The sequence below is a fragment of the Nestor notabilis genome, unplaced genomic scaffold (assembly GCF_000696875.1).
Source record: "Nestor notabilis isolate BGI_N333 unplaced genomic scaffold, ASM69687v1 scaffold12014, whole genome shotgun sequence".
NCBI lineage: Eukaryota > Metazoa > Chordata > Aves > Psittaciformes > Psittacidae > Nestor > Nestor notabilis.
This window is the reverse complement of record NW_009926117.1, coordinates 1-20,845: the sequence shown is the minus strand read 5'-3', so window position 1 is coordinate 20,845 and position 20,845 is coordinate 1. Positions and strand designations below refer to the sequence as shown.

Sequence of the window (20,845 nt, the reverse complement as noted above, 5' to 3'; positions counted from 1 at the left end):
TACGCTCTGGGGTTTCAGTTGTTCTTGCTTAGCTTTTATTTATTATGCTCGATGTCTGTGCTGAATGAATTACCTATATGTGACTCAGTAAAGTAGTATGTCTGGTTTAAGTATGACAGTATTCTAGAAAAGGAAGAGCAATGCTAGGGTGTATGCATTTAACTGAAGAAAGGACTGTTAATATGCATCATTTTTGTCTGAAAAATCGTATACTAGAGGCATCTACCGTAATCCAGACTTGGAAGTGCACCACCAGCATCTCTCTTACTGTGGCTGAAAAATGGGAACACACCCAAAAACTACTGGAGGTGGACCAGTTGCATATAGGTAGTTATGAACTAGGTAGAAAATTACTGATGATCTTTTCTGTCGAAATCCTAAGATTTAAGTTTTTAAAATGTTCAACATATTAGCGAAGTCCTTCAAGCACAAAAGAGAGAACCTTGCCATCTTTTTGAAGTCTTTGAATTTAGCAAAGCTTTTCCTTTAGAGGGAAAATGTAGCATTAGCCAATTGAAGTCTAATATTTGAGATCTAGGCTGAGGATCTGATGGCTGTTAAATGGCTAACCATGTCCTGCCTTTGCACAACAGGGTTTTTTACAAGTTCAGGTAGCTTTGCTCTTAAATAGAACAGATTTCCTGTCATTTCAAACACGTTTGCTTGCAATTTTGTGGATGACATGGTGATTGCACTGCATAAGCCTGGTGCTGGTTTGTTTGGATTTCGCGTTGTGCAAGCATGCTCTAAAGATGCAGATACACCATAATCAAACTTCTGAATGCAAAAGAGCATCAAGATAAAAGTTTGTGATACAGGGTGTGCTTCAGAAGAAAGGTAGTAAGGGCTCTGTTCCCACAAGAGCAGTCTGTTGGGCACACGGAGAGTGACAAAAACTGCCTATCATCCCCTTTGCAAGGGCCCAGTGCCTCAACGAGCTCTGAAAAGCCACATGGTAATAGTGCAGCATAAAAGTGGCAACCAGAAAGTTTCTGAAAGGGGCTTAGATCAGCAGGGAGTCCCAGACTGTGGCTCACTGTCAGCTGGGCCTTGGCAATGACCAAATAACAATCCTTCTCCTGTGAGTGAAACATAGAGGCAGCTGTGGGGAAAGTGAGGACAGCACTGGGAAGAAGATGCTAGGAGTTGCCAGTGTCCAACTTAGCAGATGGATAGCAGTATCTGCTAAGCAGCAAATGCAGGAGGACTCTCGAGAATAAACACCCATTTCGACTGGCAACTGCCTCTCAGCCTGGGAAACACTGTAATGCAGAGCCCTGCAGTGCAGCTCTTGGGACTGTTTTTCAGGGTGGCATATGAAAGCGTAGGGTGGAGGACTTCAGCTGATCCTTGCATGGTGTCCTGCATGCTGCATGCTTACAGAGTGACAGACACAAGTCCCAGGTCAGTGCTCTGACCCGTGGCTTGTGCAGAAGCTGTATATTTCTCCTGGTGAAGAACTCAGTTTTGTGTGGCTGAGTCTACCTTGCTGCTGCTCAGCTTACGAGTGTATAGTTTATGCAGGCATGTCATTCAGGTAACAGAAAATACCTTCTTATATGGAGAAAAGGAGGAATGAGGCTAGCCAAGCAAGACACGCAATTAGACCTAGAGCACAGTGGCAGGGATACAATCAAGTCCCGAAGATATTAAAGGTAAACAAAAAGGCAGCTCAGAACATCCTTAAAGTTACTTTATAAAACAGTAATAGGTCAAAGAATGTCCTTTGCTCCTTTTCAGAGTAATTTCAGTTACAATATACAACCACAGTAGTGACAGTTAATTTTGCTTTTTTATGAAGTTAACTTCCCTGCTAAGCCCCTGTGCAATACCATGTTTTATCAAAAAAAACCCCATCAGCTGCATTGCAAAATAGAAGGAAAATACAGTGATAAGGAATGAAGAGGAGAAAAATAGAGATAAAATAATTACATAGTATAGTTATATCTGAAATGAAAAGATGTTAATTGCAGAATATGTATAAACTTTTACTTACAAGACTTTAGATTCTCTGCATAAGCAAAAATTTGCTTTATATCTGGGACATAAAACTGAAGGCGAGAGTAATTCAGTGAGGACTGATGGAGGGTCAGTGCAAATATGGAGAGCATCCCCTGGAGTGTAAATCCTCTAACTCATATAAGAATGTAACAATGTACATGCATATAACTAAAATTCCATCAAAACCAAAATAAAAAAATGCCTGCACTGCATGCTCTTCTATCCCTCTAGAGTGGAACAGACAATGTAACGCAGTCATGAACGTAGTCATTACTGGAAGGCTTTCGGATACTGTGCGGATAGTGTAGTACAGAAACAGGAATGGAACAGAATAGTCAAAGTGGCCCAGTTCTGAACTTACCAATAAAATTATAGATACATATTAATATATATATGTACCTGCACACACAAGTATGTAGATTTATCAAAAGAGAGGCAGAGACTGCTGAACAGTCTGTACAAGCCATGTCTGCCTTAACAGTCACAGTAACCTTTTAAGCTGTCTTTTTGCCTTTTGCCAGCACTACTCAGCTGGAACTGAAACCATAGCATTTAAATACTTGTGTGCATGGATCATCACTGGATGAAATTCAGTGTAATGTATATTAAGGTATGAAAGATTAATAAAATATAGTTGGTAAAGAGTTCTACCCAGCTCTGGCTCCTTCATAGCAAGATGCAGCTAGAAAAAAGAGTGTTTCAGTGCCCTTGTCATTTTGCATGCTGAGGACATGGACCAAAGAGGGGTGATAACACCAGCACAGCATTTTGTGATGGGTTAGAACTGCCCTAAACCACACCAGAGGCCAGTGCCCAGCCATGCTCCATCCTCAGCACGCGTGACCAAGAACTGACCAATCCTTAACTTGTGTATCAGGAAGGTGTTAACTGGCCAAGGTATGTTAAACAGCATGTGTCCACTCGTACTGAGTAGTACAGAGCTTGTCCAATAGTATCAGCTACTTTTTTTGTCTGCCTGAGAAGTTGCAGCATGCCAGAGTGTTATGTGGCAATAAGCAAAGCTTAAAGGAAAGGGATCGTCTGTTTTTTCCGTTTGAAACTCTAGTTTCAAGAACAAGTGTTAACATGCAGTCATGGCTAAATGGCTTGTTGTTTTTCTTCCCTGTTATGCTTCATCTTTTCCCTGTCCCTGGACCCATGGGACACCCAGGAAGAGCTGTCAGCTGCCAGTCAGTGGCAGAAAAGCCATCTGACACTTGGCAGGTTGCAGCTGCACTGCCCTGACAAATCTACTATTGCCCTTGGGTCTGTCAGATGGTCTCACTCCTGCTCTTTTTGTTGCTTGTGCTCCCAAAAGAGTTTGGGTTTTACTGTCCAAGTATAAATATATTCTTCTGTGAGCCACCCTTGGTGTGATCTGTCATTACAACTTACAGTACCCAGGGAGAGGTGCTTCACCTTTCCCTCCCCATTTCCTAGACTCATGCCGTTTTCTGGCACCTTTTGTTTCCTTTCTCAAGAGCCTATCCCTGGCTGACAAAAATAGCCTGGTGTTTTACAACAAACACTGGGCAAAACCAGAAAAGAATTAAGCTCCTGGAGTTTGGTTCCCAGTAGAAAATTAAGGCACCTGGGCTGCTGTAGATGCTTTTGGCTGTACAAGCTGCTAATGCTGGGGATGAGGGATTCAAAGCAAAGTAGCACAAGAACAGCGCCATTCCAGGCTCTGCTCCTCAGTACGAGGAAGATCCTTTGTCAATGGCATCTTTTTCCTTGCATGGAGAAGATGTGTTTTCTGTCAGTCCAAAGCAGCACATCAGGCTTAGGAACTCTGAAAAATACCATGTGCTACGATCAGTGATCTTCTTGGTATCATTTACGTAATACCGGTTGATACACTTAGTATCTTATTTTGTGTGGCATTGCCAGTTAGTGCACTGGAAGCAGAAACAGTGAGGTCAGTTCATAACACTTTGGGCCCATTTGTTGTCTGGAACTGTAAATTATGATCCGCTTTATAACACAGAACTGAGTGGAGCCAATGATTGCTTCTGCATATGTACACATAGGGAAAGTCTATCAAAGAGAACAAAGACTGTCATTCTTATCCCTACATTGGGTGGATCTGCGATGGCTCTCCTAATTGAAATTACTGTATCATAGTCTTTAGGCAGTTACTCTGGTAACTCAAAAGCTGAGACAAGCCATTGGACATGATCTACCACTGCAGATGGCATGTGATCTATCCCAGAGTCCATATGCTCCAGTAGTCACAGAGCTGTGTTTATTCACCCACAGAACTGTGCATAGGAGTCTGCTTTGTCATATCAGCCCTCAGTATCATCTGACATGTCCTTTTGAGCTACTCCCTCTGAAAGAAAGCTTTTTCATTAGTCTAAGAAATTTAAATTAATTGTACACAAAGTCAACAGTTTTTCATCCATGTTCTTAACACCACAGCCCTGGGGGAGGCTCTTCTCCAACCCTTGTCAAAGCAAATAATGTTGGGCACCACATTACTAGTGATGTGGTAATGTGATTTTAATCCTACTCAAGGAGTTCTTTTTTTCCCTTCTGGACAAGCCAGAGGAGCTGCAGGTTTTGCAAATGTCCAGTGATCAAATTACCCGATCTTATCAAATTACCTGATCAAATTACCATACTTAACTAACCAAACAGGGTGTGTGACAAGTACAGTGCAAAGGTCTGTTTCTGTTTAAGAGCCAAATACCTGAGCTGTTGCTGATAAGTTCCATCTTACACTTCCCCTTGAGGTTAACCAAAATGATTAGGCCCATTTAAATCAATTGGTTTAGTCCCAATAATAAAGGCACCTCTGTGAGAGGATCTTTTCAGTTTAAGGCACAGTTTTCACAGATATTAACAACAAAACCCTCCAAATAGCTTCATTGCACTGTGAAAAATCATAGCTATCATATCTGCAAGAACCAGGCAGGTCCCATGATTGTATTACTTACAAATGCTAACTTTACATGAACAAGCATAAGCACCATCATGAAACCATAAGTACCACCAAACAGTAAACAGCCACAGCAAAGCACCAGGGCATTTTACTATCAAGCACACCAAAGAGCATTTCTTCGATTTGTCTGGACTGGGAATAAGGTAAAAATTGCCTATGAGCATTTCCTCCAAGGTCTCAGGTTCCTGATTTTTATTTTCCAGACATCACCATCTCTCATGTTTATGAAAGCAGTGCAAAGGTATCCAGCACCAGCCTCCTCTAGATGGAAAAACCTCACCACTGACCCCACTTTTCATTTGTAAGACATCAAATCTGTTTTGTTTGTGCCATTAGTATGGCTCCTAGTCTCCTCCTCAGCTTGCTGTGAGGCCCGGATTAGCCTTTAGTGGGAGTTTGTCAAGAAGCATTTCATGAAGCAAATGGACTGTAGACGTATTTGGAAAAAGATATCTTTGAAGGATTTTCTAAATCCTGCTGCAGCAGTGTCCTCCCTGAGAAGCCATCTTACTTGTGAAGGACAGTGATCCATAGGACCCTGCAGAGGGTCCCAGGGTAGGGCAACCACCAACCCATCATTGTGGTGGTGGGTTCCTTGTTTGCTCTGCTCAAATCTTCACCATCTTGGCTGCAGGGAAACAGGGATTAAAACTGATATTTTTTACTGGAGGTAATTAGAAACAATAACAGTTAAACGATTTAGCTGCTGACAGCTACCCCCAGCTGTGTCTGAAAGCTATTATGCACAATGGGAACCACTTCCTTGTTTACACCACATTTTCATGAGGAGTCATGCTAATCCTTCTGATTAAATATCAGCAACTTCATTTAATATTCCACAAGGGACATTATTTTGTGCTTTGGCTGATTGTTTTGTTTGTTTATTTGTTTTTGTTGGTGGGGGTTGTTTGTTTATTTGGTTGGTTTGGTTTGGTTTGGTGGTTTTTTATCAGAATACACCGTGTTGAGAGGCCTATGCTTGTGAGAAGATTATCTCTGAAGTGATTAGGTGCTCAGGGAGAAGGAAAGATGGAGGGTGGACCCTAATCCCTAAAACAAAGGTACATAGGATGGTCTTTCAGACACCAAGGACGGCTGATCCAGCTTGCAAGAGAGTGGGAGAAGCAGGGACAAGTTACTGTGTCTGTCTCACCTGAGGGAAGAAGTTTTTTAGTCCCAAGGAGCTATATACCACCATGCCCTTGCAAGCCTGAGAAGCACCAAGCAGAGTATGGCTGGCTGCTCCAGACACACAAGAACAGCTTAAGCTGGTTTTAACCTGAAGAAATATGATACATTAAGGGCTTGTGTCTGCCTTGGCCTTGGTTTGAAGACACCTGGTAGCTCTTGGCTTTGAGGCTGGGTGAGGACCAGACCATAAACAGGGAGTTTTGTGCTTCTGTTAATTCAAGAGTATATGCTGCATGGTTATAATATGTGCTGATGCATCCGAGACAGACAAATGGTGCTATTGACAAAGTATCTTATAAGCCTGTTACAGAAGCTCGTTGATCTTGGACCAATGGCGGCTGGACTCTCAATAAAATGAAAAATGTCATATATCTGTCTATTAGACTTTCTCAAGTTAGCTCTGTGTCCTGTGTACCTGACTCCTCTTCCTGCTTAATGTGTAAGAAATCCTGTATCGTCAACACTGTTTGCTTGTACTAGCAAAGATGTTAACCACTAAACAGAAGTTTATGGACTGCTTGTTTAACTGTACACCTTTACTTCAGACTAAACCTGTTTGTGTAGTAACCTTTCTGATACTGTGCAAATGAACCAGAGAGGAATTTGAACCAGAAAATACTGAAAGTTTTGTTATTTCAGTGTATTGTATTTGGAACCAATGTACCTGCTTGTTGTGCTTGCATGGAAATGTTGATAAGCCGTGAGAATATGCTTTGATGGTGGGAAGCCTAAAAGTTTAATAAGTGGCTTGCATGATTGATCTGATGCTAAATAAACTAATAAATCTAGAAATGCTTACATCTATTACCTGGTGATAGCTAACACTCAGCATGGATTAAGGAACAATAGTCATCATTACAGGGAGATGTAGTGATGGGTTGTTATCTGTTTATATAGCACAGACTTGAATGAATTCCAGCTTGGCATTTCTCCTTCTCCTTTTCCCTCAAAAACTTAGCAGTTGGATAACAAACTAAATCTGTTGTTAGTGGTGGAATACAGAACAAGGGGGCAGTACAACCTTGCTCTATAAGGTTCTACAGGCTGTCCCTGTGTCCTGGGGAAGGTTTGCTGGTTTGCGGGGACATTCCTCGTACTCCAGCAATTCCTTTCCTTCTTCCTCCAGATTTTTGGAAGCCCAAAATCCTGTTAGGCATACAGACTAGGAGGGGTCGTACTGTGTATCCAGATAACAAAGTACTCATGTTTGCAGCTGCTCTGACACACCCTCTTAAATATTGCTCTGCATCTGTGAACCTTGGAGCTTGAATTAGTAACACCCTAGCTGTAATGCTGTCTGATTGGAACCCAAATTAAAGGCAGCACTGAAATTGACCCGATTCCCTAAGTCAGGCAATCTTACATAGGATGGTGATTTGCTCTCCAGGGTCATAACTTGCCTCAGATCTGGGTGTTTGCCAGCAGGTATTTCAGCAGGCCCAGGTACAGAGCTCAGGAAATGCCTTCTGTCAGGCATCCAGGGCACAGCCAAACTGGTGCACACAAGGCCTGAGCAAGGTCGGTTTCTGATTACACTTTGGGCAGTGACTGACCTAATAGCTCCATCTGTGTTGCCTGTATCAAAGAAACATTTTTGAGGATTGTCAGGTAGTCATACTGAATTGACTCACTGACAGAGAAATCTTACAGAAAATCACTTCGGAAGAGACAATTCCAGATAATGTGTTGGGATTTGGGATACCTTAACCCAGATGTTATATCTCTTGTTGTATGGGTCAGCCAGGAAATATGCCCAGGTATCTCCTGTCATGTGCTGTTATGATTTGTGCCTGTTTTCTCCCTGCTAGTGGCACAATCCTGAAGAAGGTTAACCCCACAATAATCGGTCCCTATCTGTGCTGTAAAACTGAGTCATCAGCAGAGCTCAGTGACGACTGGAGAAGGCACAAAGTTTAAATTGTGGTCTATGACTTCAGGGTGTATTCTTTCCTAGACAACATTTAACATTTAGCAGAGATTTATTATTATCTCTGCCATCTTAATATTGTCTTTCACCAAGAAATGGGTTTAAACATCGTAATTTTTTTAATTATTCTCATTAATGTCCTTAGTAATTTTCTGAAGATCAGAAGCGGCCTCTATACCTATTCCTACCCCACTTTGCAAAGAGTGACGTGACACACACCCTACAACAGCGTGCTGTATCTCAGAGGTCACAGTTCCTTTCCTCAGCGACAGAAGGGGGCTGCAACTCTTTCCTCTGAAGTCAAATGCTACAAAACTCTCCTTCCTTTATACAGGCTCAGTACAAGAAACAGGGAAAGGTTCTACATAAGATACATTTTCTTTTGTTTCTGTAGGTGCTAATTAAATACATGTCAAATACACGTTGCAGCATGTTTTATAACCCTAATGTAAATCTAAAATTGCAAGGTGCTATATGCTCATGTGCTTTGGATTAACTTACTTTTGATGGTTTAATAAACCATTTCTTAAACATGCTAAAAATTAGGTTATACTAAGAGAAAGATGGTAAAGTTCTACCACAGCAATCATAGGGTCGTAACAAAAACCCTATATGTATTTTTAGAATTTAAGCTTTGATAAAATCATGTACAGTTTTCAAAATATTTCAATTCAGCAGAAACCAGAGTTGTGTATCTTTCTCAGCCTGGATCAAGTTTCTAAGGAAAGATGGGCTTCTTGGCTTTCCGTTTCAATTTTGGAGGCATTAGAGATCACCATAGAGCTGAAGATGAACCACATTATCAGAAATAACTCCTCAAAAAGTAACTCAATGCTACATCCACCTGCACAAGGATTGAAAAAGCTACACAATGAGTCTGTTGGAATCCATGTTTTAATTTATTCCGCAGTTGCATTCGAAAAATAAATACAATATCTTAACTGCTGAACACAGTCAGTTAAAACCACTGTTAAGATAGACTATGACATTCTGAACATGGACACAACTTTACCGGTTTCACTAGAATTATGGCTACTTTTACAGCAGTGAACCTCCCATGCTGAAACACCAGCTCACACCATCAAAACAGTTCTGGTTATTTATGATTATTGTAGGAATTACCACTCTTTTCATATTTTATAAATTCATCATATTCCATGTTTATACATTAAGCAAATTTGAGATAAGGATTTGTGCCATTCCCAGAGCATCTGTCTGAAGTACTGGTCCATCTCGCAGCCCCAGCACACTGGGCTGCCCCAAATTTAGCTTAGTCCAGTGTCTGTAGATGTCAAGTAAGGAGCACAACTAAAAGCAAGGTTTAATGCTGGAAGTTTTAGATGAGGAACACGAAGCCAAACATGAAAATTGCCTCATCTTCAGCCATCTTTCCCATCTAACTCAGCACACACAGTTAAAGTGCCAAAGATTAGACTGTCATATTGCCTAAATCCCTCCAAAGTGAGGGTTTTTTGGGGTTTTTTTTGTTTTTTTTCCCCCAGAAATACTAGCCATATAAAAATAATTTTCATGTATCTATATACATGCCATTTCCCTACCTAAAACTGGTCTCTGCTATTCTTGGGTTCCTCATTCAGAAGTTGCTTTCGGATAACTATATTTCAGTTTAACTAAAACAGTCTTAAATTCAAGTACTGGTAAACCTCACAATCTTGCAGAAATTCTGCTGCTGTGAGGATGACAGAAATCTATACTAGGTAATTTACTTTATCTCCCACTATCTCCTAATAAGCAAAACATGGGCTCATGTGCTTTGTCCTTTCAACTGTTCTCCTGGTTTTACTGTCTTGGCTCCACCTAGATTGTTCACTAACTTAGGAGGATAAAAATGACATAGTGGAAAAAGAGGTTCTGATTAGGTAAGTACTTGATTTTGTGGCTTTCTTGGTTCTGACTGTGCTCTGGTTAGAGAACAGCTCTGCTTCAAGAACTAACACTCCTCTCAATTCTCAGATATATAAAAATACGTTTTGGTTTCAAATAAATACAACACACTGAAACTGGACAACTTTCTCGTTATGTATTACTCTATAGCTCAACTACTTGGAATGACTGTAGGGTACTGATTCAGCAACAGGTACACTGATTCAGCAACATAATCAGCACACATTGTCAATGACTGCACTCAAATCAGAAAAAAAATTGTGTGTGATTTGCAAAATAAATCCTTGAAATCTTTTAGCACCTTTAATGATTCCTCCTCATCTGAAAACTGCAGAATTGTACAATGCTCTTTTATTGAGTTAAAAAAAAATAATAATCTGCCTCAGTTCTCTGTCTCCAGCAGTCCCTACTCTGTTATTCACTTGAAAGTTTAGAATCACTGGCAGCAGCAATAGACTATGTCTGTTAAAACATACAAAGCCAGTTCAATCAGTGTTTAAGGAATAAATTACTATAATGCAAATTGGAAGGCCTACTTTGCTTTCAGAATCTTTACTCTCATTCACAAAATCTTTCCATTTCTAGGCCTGCTACTAAAAAAGCCTCATAAAAACCTGCATGGAGAAAATGTTGTTAAAAACATCATCATACTTAAAACACACTAGAAATTTTCTTCCGTTTAAACGTTAAGTTCTTCTTTCTTTAGCTGTTCTGTGCTTCATTAGCTTATCTTCAATGAAAGCATAAAATGCCATTTCACTGAACGCTAAGTAAGGATAGATACTCTAGAGGTGTTAGAGCCTTCAGAATGCATGTTTGGAACAAGGACCTCTTAATCTTTTCTGCAGTGCCTACTGTTGTACTAGCATCATCCTAAGTGTGTCTTGTGCTCCTTTCAACCCGTTTCTCCAGCACTGAAGGACCTCTGTGTAGACTTAAACTGGGCTTTTTACAGAGCAATGGAATATTTTTTCTATATATGTATCTGTATCACAACCCTTCAATTAGTTGGTCCCAGCAGTTAAAAAAAAAAAAAAAACCAAACATGAATATGTAGATTCACTATACATGTAGTCTTTATAACTGGAAAGAATACATAGGGTATCCTTCAAACAGCTTCCTCTATAATCATGTCAACACTCACCCCACACAGCAATATTGCTAAGGCTTTCATACTTGCCTCTCTAACAGTATGAGAAAGGAGTGGATAGTAACATTTAGGAAAAAGAATGTCTGCTGACACTGATTCCTTAGTGTCCTTGGTAGTAAAAGATCAACTTGTGAAGTTTCAGAGCTGTGGGTGGAAACACAGAAGGTAGAAAAGATGGAAAGAGTAACTAAGGAGCTTAAAGGGAACTGCAGAATACACGTGTTTTCTACAACATGAGCATGCTTGAGCATTAAGAAAAGTCCTCACTGTTCAGAGTTCAGCATTCAGCTACAGCGGCCAGTGTCAACAGGGACAATATTGCAGGGGAACAATTTTAATCTGAACATTTTTTTCCTGAGAGTTCATTACCAGTCCTTGGATTGTATGTATACACATGGCCACAATATATTGGGGCTCCAAGGTACTTCTAATTACTATGCTAAGCACCTGCCTCTACTAGCTCTGGTAAAGCACAGGGATAATTACAATCTCATCTGAGCAAATGATGCATACCAACATTAAAAGCTTAATGTCAGGTTTTAAAGAGAATTTGGATTCCTAGCACCACAGAGAGTAGACGGTCTGTCGAAAGCCCCTGCTATGTACCTGTCAGAATCACTGGGCAGCTAAATATCCTTAAAAATTTGACCCTCCATCCTCCAGAAGATGTAAGCAATTCTCAGCTTGAGCTTTGGCCTTCAGTGCTTATGTTTTCAGATGCTGATTTCAGTTTTTGCAAAGATTAATCAACCACAGAACACTCCAGTGCACTGCACCAGTCTGTGCTAGTGTGGCTACACCAGTGCCTATACCTGAAGCAAGATAGTCATCCTTTCTGTTGCTTTAGTAATTCCAGGATATTCAGTTAAGGAAGACAAAAAAAAAAACAAACACCAAAACAAAGCAAAACCCAACAAAACCACAAAAACCCACAGAACAATTACAAGAAAATTTATGTTAAAAAATGCTTTAGAAGTGCAGAGTATCGCACTGTAGAGATTAATCAAAGGATTGCTATTTTGACAATCATGTGATTAGAAGCCCACTGAAAACTATGGAAATACACTGGATGACTTAAATGAGCTTTGGATCAGCTGTAAGGGCATTTCTTTATCTATGCACTGAGACTGTTATATACAACAGTTAAATAAGTTACAGTTACAACACTGAAGAAATGCCAATAATGAATATTTATTTTAGCTAACAAGAGCGAAAAGCTTTCTTACAAATAGTATCGCTAAATAACTTAACTATGTAATATCCTATGATAAATTGAAGTTGTAAAACAAACTTCAGATGCACCTGTACAGACTAAATAAATCAAAAAAGTAAATATAAAAATATATTACGAAATCACATCTTCAATGAGATGCTGCCTGTACAGCAACCTGAGCCAGCAAAATCCTGAGCACTCCACTCTCAATACTCTTGAAGACAGCTGAGTTCATGCTGCATTTTTCAAGCCCTCCCCACGCCCATCTTTGTGTTTTCTACCTAAAAAGCCAGACGTTTACAGATTCAGACTACTCCTCACACAGCTGCACAGTGTCAAGCAGGAAACAGAATCTCACACCATGAATTAGGAACATATGCCAAGTACCACATTAAAAAGTACTTCGTAAAGTTCTTTGGATCCCTCGATATATAGGTTCAGGTATCATTCAGGAACAATGTTATTTCTTAACTCAGTAGCTAACCTATGCTAAGCTAAACAATAGCATTTGATTGCAAGAAATGCATGGGCTCTTAAGTCACTGTTTGTCTGTTTTCAGTGCCTTTTTGAGGTCAGAGTAGAAATTGGCCAGGGTGCTAGACATGGCAGTGTCCACTGCAGATTGTGGTAGCATCCCTCGCAGTTCAGTCTGAATATAGCCTGTTAAAAGACTGTGGCTAGGATAGTCCTTAAGAGGGACACAGAACCAACCGCAAGGGTGATTGAATCCACGGACAAAGTTAGGTCTCACCTCTCCATAGTCTAGGCTTATACCTATTAATGAAAAGAAACAAAACAAGGAAAATTAGAGACAAAGGTAAAAATAAAGGTATGGTAAATTTAAAATTTACAAGTTTCTGTTTGGAAAAATTAGAAGTGACAGACACACTTCAAGTTTCTGGGTATCTCATGCATAAAAGTTGTTCTTCATGCTAGCTCCACAACAGACACAGAGTTCAACAGCAGAAATTCTGATGTTATATAGGCATTCCTCCCATTTACTGGCAAGTTAAGCATGTTGTTACTCCACCCAGTTTGCTGTAAGAGCTGAGCCAGAGCACTTAACTTGTCTCTACCACTCCTGTCCCACAGCTGGTATAAGTGAAACTTGGCACACAGGGATGGCTCATGGGTCAGCCACCAACTTGTATACTGCTTGAAATCTGTAAAATGTCAAAATACCTTTGAAACACTTGTTGGAGACCATCTTACACCATTTTGAATGCCTACTGCAAAACTAAACTTGATCTGAATCAAACCTTCAGTAAAGCAGCTGTTGTAAATAAGAATTAAGCAGAGATGTGGTGCCTTACCACATGTTAGAAGCCCATCTTCATAGCTTGTAGTATAAGAGAAATCAACAAACTCCCTAGGTGCTATGATGTTCCAGAGCTGGCCAGCAGTGGTGTAGCGCATCACACAGCAGTTCTTGTTGGGTGACAGAATAAGAAGGGTCAGAAAACAAAAATAAGTTAGTGTAACAAAAAAAGAGACATTTATTCTTGTAGGCAGCTAGCCTTTTCCACAAAGGTCACAGCTTCTACACTATGCAGACAGCTTCAGTGAAGTCTGAATGGTTCTGTGTGCACGGACAGACAGAATATCTGGCACCTTTAAACCACAGAATCATAGAACGGTTTGGATTGGAAAGGACCTTAAGATCATCTAGTTCCAACCCCCCTGCCATAGGCAGGAAAACCTCACTCTAGACCATGTTGCCCAAGGCTCTGTCCAACCTGGCCTTGAACACTGCCAGGGATGGAGCATTCACAACCTCCTTGGGCAAACCCATTCCAGTGCCTCACCACATTCACCCTCACTTTCTTCCTTATAGCTAACCTAAACTTCCCCTGTTTTAACTTGTTACCCCTTGTCCTATCACTACAGACCCTGAAGAAGAGTCCCTCTCCAGTACCCTTAAGGACCCCTTCAGATACTTGAAGGCTTCTATGAGGTCTCCACACAGCCTTCTCTTCTCCAGGCTCAACAGTCCCAGTTTTCTCAGCCTGTCATCATACAGGAAGTGCTCCAGCCCTCTTATCATCCTCATGGCCCTTCTCTGGACTTGCTCCAAAAACTCCATGTCCTTTTTATGTTGGGCACACCAGAACTGCACACAATACTGCAAGTGGGGTCTCATGAGAGCAGAGTAGAGGGGCAGGATCACTGCCGCTGACCTGCTGGTTGCACTCCATTTGATGCAGCCCAGGATACAGTTGGCTTTCTGGGCTGCAAGCACACACTGAAGCCCGTCCCTTGTTCAGTTTCTCATCCACCAACCAACACCCCCAAGTCCTCATCTGCAGGGCTACTCTGAGTCAATTCTCCACCCAACCTGTAGCTGTGCCTGTGATTGCCTCAATCCAGGTGTAGGACTTTGCACTTGTCTTGGTTGAACTTCATGAGGTTGGCAGTAGCCACCTTTCAAGTATATCAAGGTCCCTATGGATCCATCCCTTCCCTCCAGCCTATCAACCGCACAACACAGCTTAGCGTCATCGTCAAACTTGCTGAGGGGAACCATACCAATTAAAACTAGAGAACTGTATCACGCCTGGGAATGCAAAGCCATGAGCTTTTATGTGTCTTACTTAAGAGGTCCAAATGAATAAATAATAAAGAAGTCTATGAATAAATTGCGAGAGGTCAGTCTCTGTAGTAAAATGCTCTCCCAAAGTACCTTTAATCCACCAAGTGAAAATAAACCAGAATGCAAGAAATTCTTCAAAAAAGGGCTTTCTTAAAGGACAATAGAGTTTGTACCAATTTTAGGGAATAATTAGCAAAAATACCTTGCTGCAAAAATCTTCCTTAAGAGCCAAAGCAAAAGACAACCTATGTTCAAGCCACATGTCCACAGAGATTTGAAGGCATACTGAATGTCTACAGGAACCAAAGCAAGGCTTCCAACTCTTCCGCAATCAACTTCAAATCTACTTTTCTTTAGCAAGCCCTGCCATTCAGTATAAACTATTTTGACTACCATCACTCTGGCCCTCTGTCCTGGGTTCAGCTACAGCAGTCATTTTTTCTCTGTCTTAGTAGCTGGTGCAATGTTGTGTTTTTGACTTTCAGCCTGGGAACAACGCTGATAACACAGATGTTTTTAGTTGTTGCTAAGTAATGTTCACTCTGACCAAGGACTTCTCTCAGTCTCATGCTCTGCCAGGGAGGAGGGGAAGCCGGGAGGAAGCAGAGACAGGACACCTGACCCAAACTGGCCAAAGGGGTATTCCATCCCACAGCACGTCATGCCCAGTATATAAACCGGGGGGAGTTGCCCAGAAGGCCCAGATTGCTGCTCGGGTCAGGCTGGGTATCAGTCGGCGGGTGGTGAGCGGTTGTGTCCTTTCCCCTTGTTATTCCTCTTATCATTATTAGTGGTAGCAGTAGTGGTTTGTACTATACCTTAGTTACTGGACTACTCTCATCTCAACCCATGGGAGTTACATTCCTCCGATTCTCCTCCCCATCCCTCCAGGAGCGGGGGGAGGAAGGAAGAGGCGGGGGGAGTGAGCGAGCGGCTGCATGGTTCCAAGTTGCCGACTGAGCTTGAACCACGCTGTCACAGAGTGAAGTCAGTATTTCAGGATGAGGGAAGGTATGCAGCTTCTGTATCTGTGATTATCAATACCCAGAATTTTGTTTGTTGTGGAATGGAAGAAAAGCAAGCTAGCTGTATGAAAAGGCTTTGGCACATAAAATACCATACTGTAACTCTCTGTATGTGAATTTTATCAGAGGTTGCCAGAATTCCCTGGTCCAAAAGAATTGTGACTGACTAAGATTTACTCCTCGTTTTTAGCACTGATGGGAAGATGAACTTTAAGCTTCAGAACAGGACTGTGCAGCCAGAAACTCTCATCTGAGGTGACCCACTGCATGTATGCGCAATATCCCATGAGCATGTGGAAATATGTTAGTATTTGTTGGAATCAGTGCTCTGCTATATTGTTAAATTCACATATGCAGCTATGCACATTTCCCTTAAGAATCTAAATCAAGACTTTACCTCATCAAACGTTTCCATGATGTCCATTGTAGTCATTAAGCTGTCCCAGTCTAGCCTATAAGGTCCAGGGCGAATATGATCCACTATTCTGTTAGTAACATCTTCCACCACTCCTTGAGCTTTGTAGCTAAAGAAACATATGTTTACATTTAAAAGAAAGAAATTCTTTATAAATATTCCATTAATCTGCAACAACACATTTACTATAATACCTGGAGTTCTGATCAGTGAACAACTGTATCAGAAAAACAGTACAGAAAAAGACCTACGGGTGCATCTACCCTTCTCGGCAACAAATGTTATTTGGAGAAACTTTGTCCCTCTGCTGCAATCAATGTTTTGTAAATGGCAAACTCCTTCCTCAGATAAAAATTATTATGTTTATTTCCCTAACAACTTGTTATTTCGCCCTTATTGCTAGGCAAGCAAAGGAGTCCACAAGGGACAAGTAAAGCTATGAGGAAAAAGAAGGGAGAGCAGGAATACAATAAGAAAAGGATTTTTCATTAAGTAGAAGCAACAGTAGTACAACCAAGCTAAGGAGAAACTAGGTTATGCTTTGATGGCATATAAGAATACCAAATATACCAAAATAATTTGGTATAGGACATTACAGAACTTTCATCTGTTATTAGATAGTCTTTAGTAGACACCAGAGATACTGTTTACTTGAGTTTTACTGGGCCCAGCTCCTGAATGGGAGGAATCTGTCAGGATCAATATTTTCAAAATACTTACGCATTAAGCTGTTCATATTAATAAGAGGTAACTATTCAAGCAACAGATTCCTCTATTCACTAGTGCACCCATATTCACTCACAGTTACTTGGTTGGAGCCAATCTCAGCTGTATAGCGAGAACTGGAAGGCCACAGGAGCATGCCAGTGGCCTCACTGTGTCCTTCAACACTTGAAACTGTCCTTTATTCCACCAGGTGTATATACAACCCTGGTGTCTTCATCTGCATACAGCAGCCACTGCCCTCTTGGCAGTGGTTCCAGTTACACAACCCGTTGATGCCAGTGTGCCTGTGGCCCTACACAGAGTCCACAAACTCTTGGTGTCTGGGATCATCAGCTCTTGCAGATTTAACAGGATTTATAATCTACAGAGTGTATGTGCCTTTGAGATACTTTCAAACACTACCTCTTCACGCAACTTTTAATCTCTTTCACAGTGCTGTTTTCTAGTAACTATTTCTCTACATAAACCTACAGAACCCAGCGACAGAAACTCACACAGGAGGGGCCTTTATGTCATACATCTTTCCCACAACTATACGCTTGATACTTTACTGCATAGTCACCATAACAGTTTAAGTACTGACTGGGCTGACAGCCAATAACACTTGGACCTACTAAACCTGGACTTGACTCTTTGGTTTGTAGACCACCTTTCTAAAAGGTCTGGGCACATGTTGTGTGTACTTCAGCCAATATGAGTTTTGTGGTGTGTTCCAGTTTTCATTGTTCAATGTTCTAGACAGCATGCAATGCTGAAGTGTCAAAGTATAACACTAAAAAGAAATGATACAGGCACACTAGATGATCCACCTAGCTTCTCCTCTGGAGAATCTGTGCTGCTCAGGGCTTCCTCCATTTATGAATTCTACAAATCACATCTGTGGAACCTTAAAAATGGATTTGCTCTGCAGGTAAACTTACAGGTATCCACTGAATTCCTCTGATGGTTTACGCCACACAGCTGCATCTTTCTGAAATAAAATGGAATATAGGATGTTTACTGTCACTTACATACAATTATAAAGCATCCAGAAAATGCTTCAATTTTTCTGAAGAAAACAAAACAACTTTACCATTAAGTATGGTTAACACCAAAGTGCTCATTGACGCGGGCACTTTTGTACACTTTTCTTAAGAACAGAAGATGTTTCAGACATCTTTGACTCATAATCTTCCATTCTTTCAAAAGAATCAGTCAATTGCCCTTCCTCGTGTCAAATACTAGAAGCCTGTGCAGAAATACAGCTTGGCAGGCCAAGCCAGCTTACTGTGAAAACATATATAATAATGGAATCACATTATTTGGTAAAGCCTTTCAATTCAAAGGCAACTGGAAAGCCATTATATGCACACTACTTAGACAGGAAGACCGGACAACTTCTGCTCGCACCCCTGTTACACATGACCAAGCAGATGTGTGCAGGAGGTGCTGACCAAGGCAGAAAAGAAAGCTTAAGTCACCCTTCTCTCCTAGATGCCTGACTAGATGTGTCTTACAAGCAGTAGTCTATTATTTGACAATTATCCAGAGAAAATAAAGAAATCAGTATCTTCTGATTTTTACCTAAGTATGAAACCAAACCTCTTTACAAAATCTCTCAATTTTAGTATTAAACAGACTACCATATGGCAGCTTTTTATTTGGAATCATGATTACATAAGCACTAAGGACCGAATGTCCTAAAGAACAGTAGCCTAAGTACTGCATCCAGAATGGTTTAAGATATTTTGGGACAAAACACATCTCCTTGGCAGGTAGCTAAAGCTGTGCATTTCTTTCACATGGCACTATAAGGAAGGAAGGAAAGTGGGGAGGAGAAGGAAGGGAGGATCTGAAACACTGAGATTCAGTAACTTAGCAAAACAATAGTATAGCTGTAAGGCATCATTTAGCAGAGCAGAGGTGGTATAGATGTTCTTGCAAGAGTGGCTTGGCTTGCTTACTCTGTTCCTCCCTTTTGAGAGACTGAATTTGTTAATTTTGCAAACAGTCAAGTTACATTTGGAACACTTGACAATCTCTTATCAATGTCTGCTCACAAAATAAAAATAAAATAAAATAAATAAAGACCCATCCAAACCATTGTAAAAAAAGGGCAAAGACAGAAATTTACCACGCTAGTACTATCACACTGCTACACTGAGGTACCAAAATACATTCCTACCTCCTATGCAGGACAGGGCTAAAATGTATTCAACCAGCCTACAAGTGATGCACCAGCAAAGTTTTTTCAGCTTCATGAAACAGGGCTCAGAGAAGCCAAGCAGCTCCAAAGAAGGTTATGCAAACTGCTTTGAAAAAGCAGGAACTGCATTCTCTTTCATGGAAGGAAACATGATAATGTGGGGGCTCTGAAGGCAATAGAAACATGAAGCAATATGCGCGAAAGAACTCAGAATGATTTCACATTTTAAGGGGAAGACATTTGGAAGCTGAAGCATGATACATTCAAGCATTATGGATAAAAGTAATTACAGAAGCTGGCAGAGCCTATCTGTATGCTGTGGCTGGTCTGCGGAAAGTACAAGTGAGCATCTTGCAACACTGCTAGTGCTAACAGTATTTCACACTTAAGAAAAGCCTACAGTCCTACACAGGTAGGATTTTCCTGTGAGATACTTCCCTGAAAACAGGTAGAAGGACTGATAGACTATGTCTGTAGAAAGCAAAAATACATCCTGACATCTACAGATGTACTATCCTGAAAGGTGGTTTCATAGGGCCTCCCATAAGAAACTCCTACAAGAATCTGCCAGGTGTTTCACACCCATGGTATCCAGCACAACAACCTCTCTTCCCTCTACAAGTGACCTGCAGCTTCCTTAAAAGCCACACACACAAATCTGCCCTTCACTCACGGTTTTCTTGGCGACCCGCCACTCGCTGTCTCCAATGCTGTGGTATTGAACCAGAGTGTTCCGCAGCTTGGTGGCCAGGGGTGCTGAGTTCGGCAGGAGATCCATTTGCTTTCCTCCTGCTTAAAGACACCCACTACACAGACACACACACCAGAAACAAGACACCACACTAGGGATGTCAATGACAGCATGATGCATTTAAATCATAGAATGGTTTGGGTTGGAAAGGACCTTAAGATCATCTAGTGCCAACCCCCTGCCATGGGCAGGGACACCTCCCACTAGAGCATGTCGCCCAAGACTCTGTCCAACCTGGACAGGGATGGGGCACTTACCACTTCTCTGGGCAACCTATTCCAGTGCCTCACCACCCTCACTGTAAAGAACTTCTTCCTTGTATCTAACCTAAACTTCCCCTGTTTAAGTTTGAACTCGTTACCCCTTGTCTTATCCTAGCACTACAGCCCCTCTCCAGCATCTTTGTAGGCCCCCTTCAGATACTGGAAGGCTGCTATGAGGTCTCCACGCAGCTTCCCTTCTCCAGGCTTAACAGCCCCAATTTTCTCAGCCTGTCTTCATATGGGAGGTGCTCCAGGCTCCGGCATCACCCCCGTTGCCCTAAATCCGCGCACTCTGAACAAGGAAAGCAGAACCACCGCCTGCCCTGCCCGCTCCGCGCACACACCCCCTCAGGGATCCCCTCAGGACCCCTACACGCGGCGGGAGGAGGGAAGGGGGCGACGGTGCGCAGTCCGAGAGACAAAGGCCGCCCGCACGGCCGTTAGGAGCGCATGACGGGCGCGAAACACCCGTTACTCCTCCCGGCCCCTCCTCAGCCCCGGCTCTCACCTTTGTCCAAGATCCTTCGCCTCCTCCGCCTCCACGGCTGGCGGTACCACC

At 41.7% G+C, this 20,845-nt stretch overlaps 1 protein-coding gene across 1 annotated transcript; it reads right to left on the bottom strand.

The window, feature by feature from the left end:
• Positions 1 to 12,769: 12,769 nt before the first annotated feature.
• STARD4 (StAR-related lipid transfer (START) domain containing 4) lies at positions 12,770 to 20,058 on the bottom strand. Its single transcript, XM_010013391.1, has 5 exons — positions 19,946 to 20,058; positions 18,008 to 18,057; positions 16,344 to 16,470; positions 13,645 to 13,759; positions 12,770 to 13,105 (listed from the first exon to the last, which is right to left on the bottom strand). Exons 1-5 carry the CDS (start codon positions 20,048 to 20,050, stop codon positions 12,870 to 12,872), a joined length of 633 nt encoding a protein of 210 aa, XP_010011693.1. The 5' UTR covers positions 20,051 to 20,058; the 3' UTR covers positions 12,770 to 12,869.
• Positions 20,059 to 20,845: the final 787 nt, after the last annotated feature.

Excerpts from the sequence above, each read along its gene's own strand:
- STARD4 (XM_010013391.1), bottom strand. The coding sequence starts at position 20,050 with ATGGATCTCCTGCCGAACTCAGCACCCCTGGCCACCAAGCTGCGGAAC. Across the intron at positions 16,471-18,007 it reads GAGGAATTCAGTGGATACCT|CTACAAAGCTCAAGGAGTGG; the intron begins GTAAGTTTACCT and ends ATGTTTCTTTAG. Across the intron at positions 13,760-16,343 it reads TCATGGAAACGTTTGATGAG|AACTGCTGTGTGATGCGCTA; the intron begins GTAAAGTCTTGA and ends TCACCCAACAAG.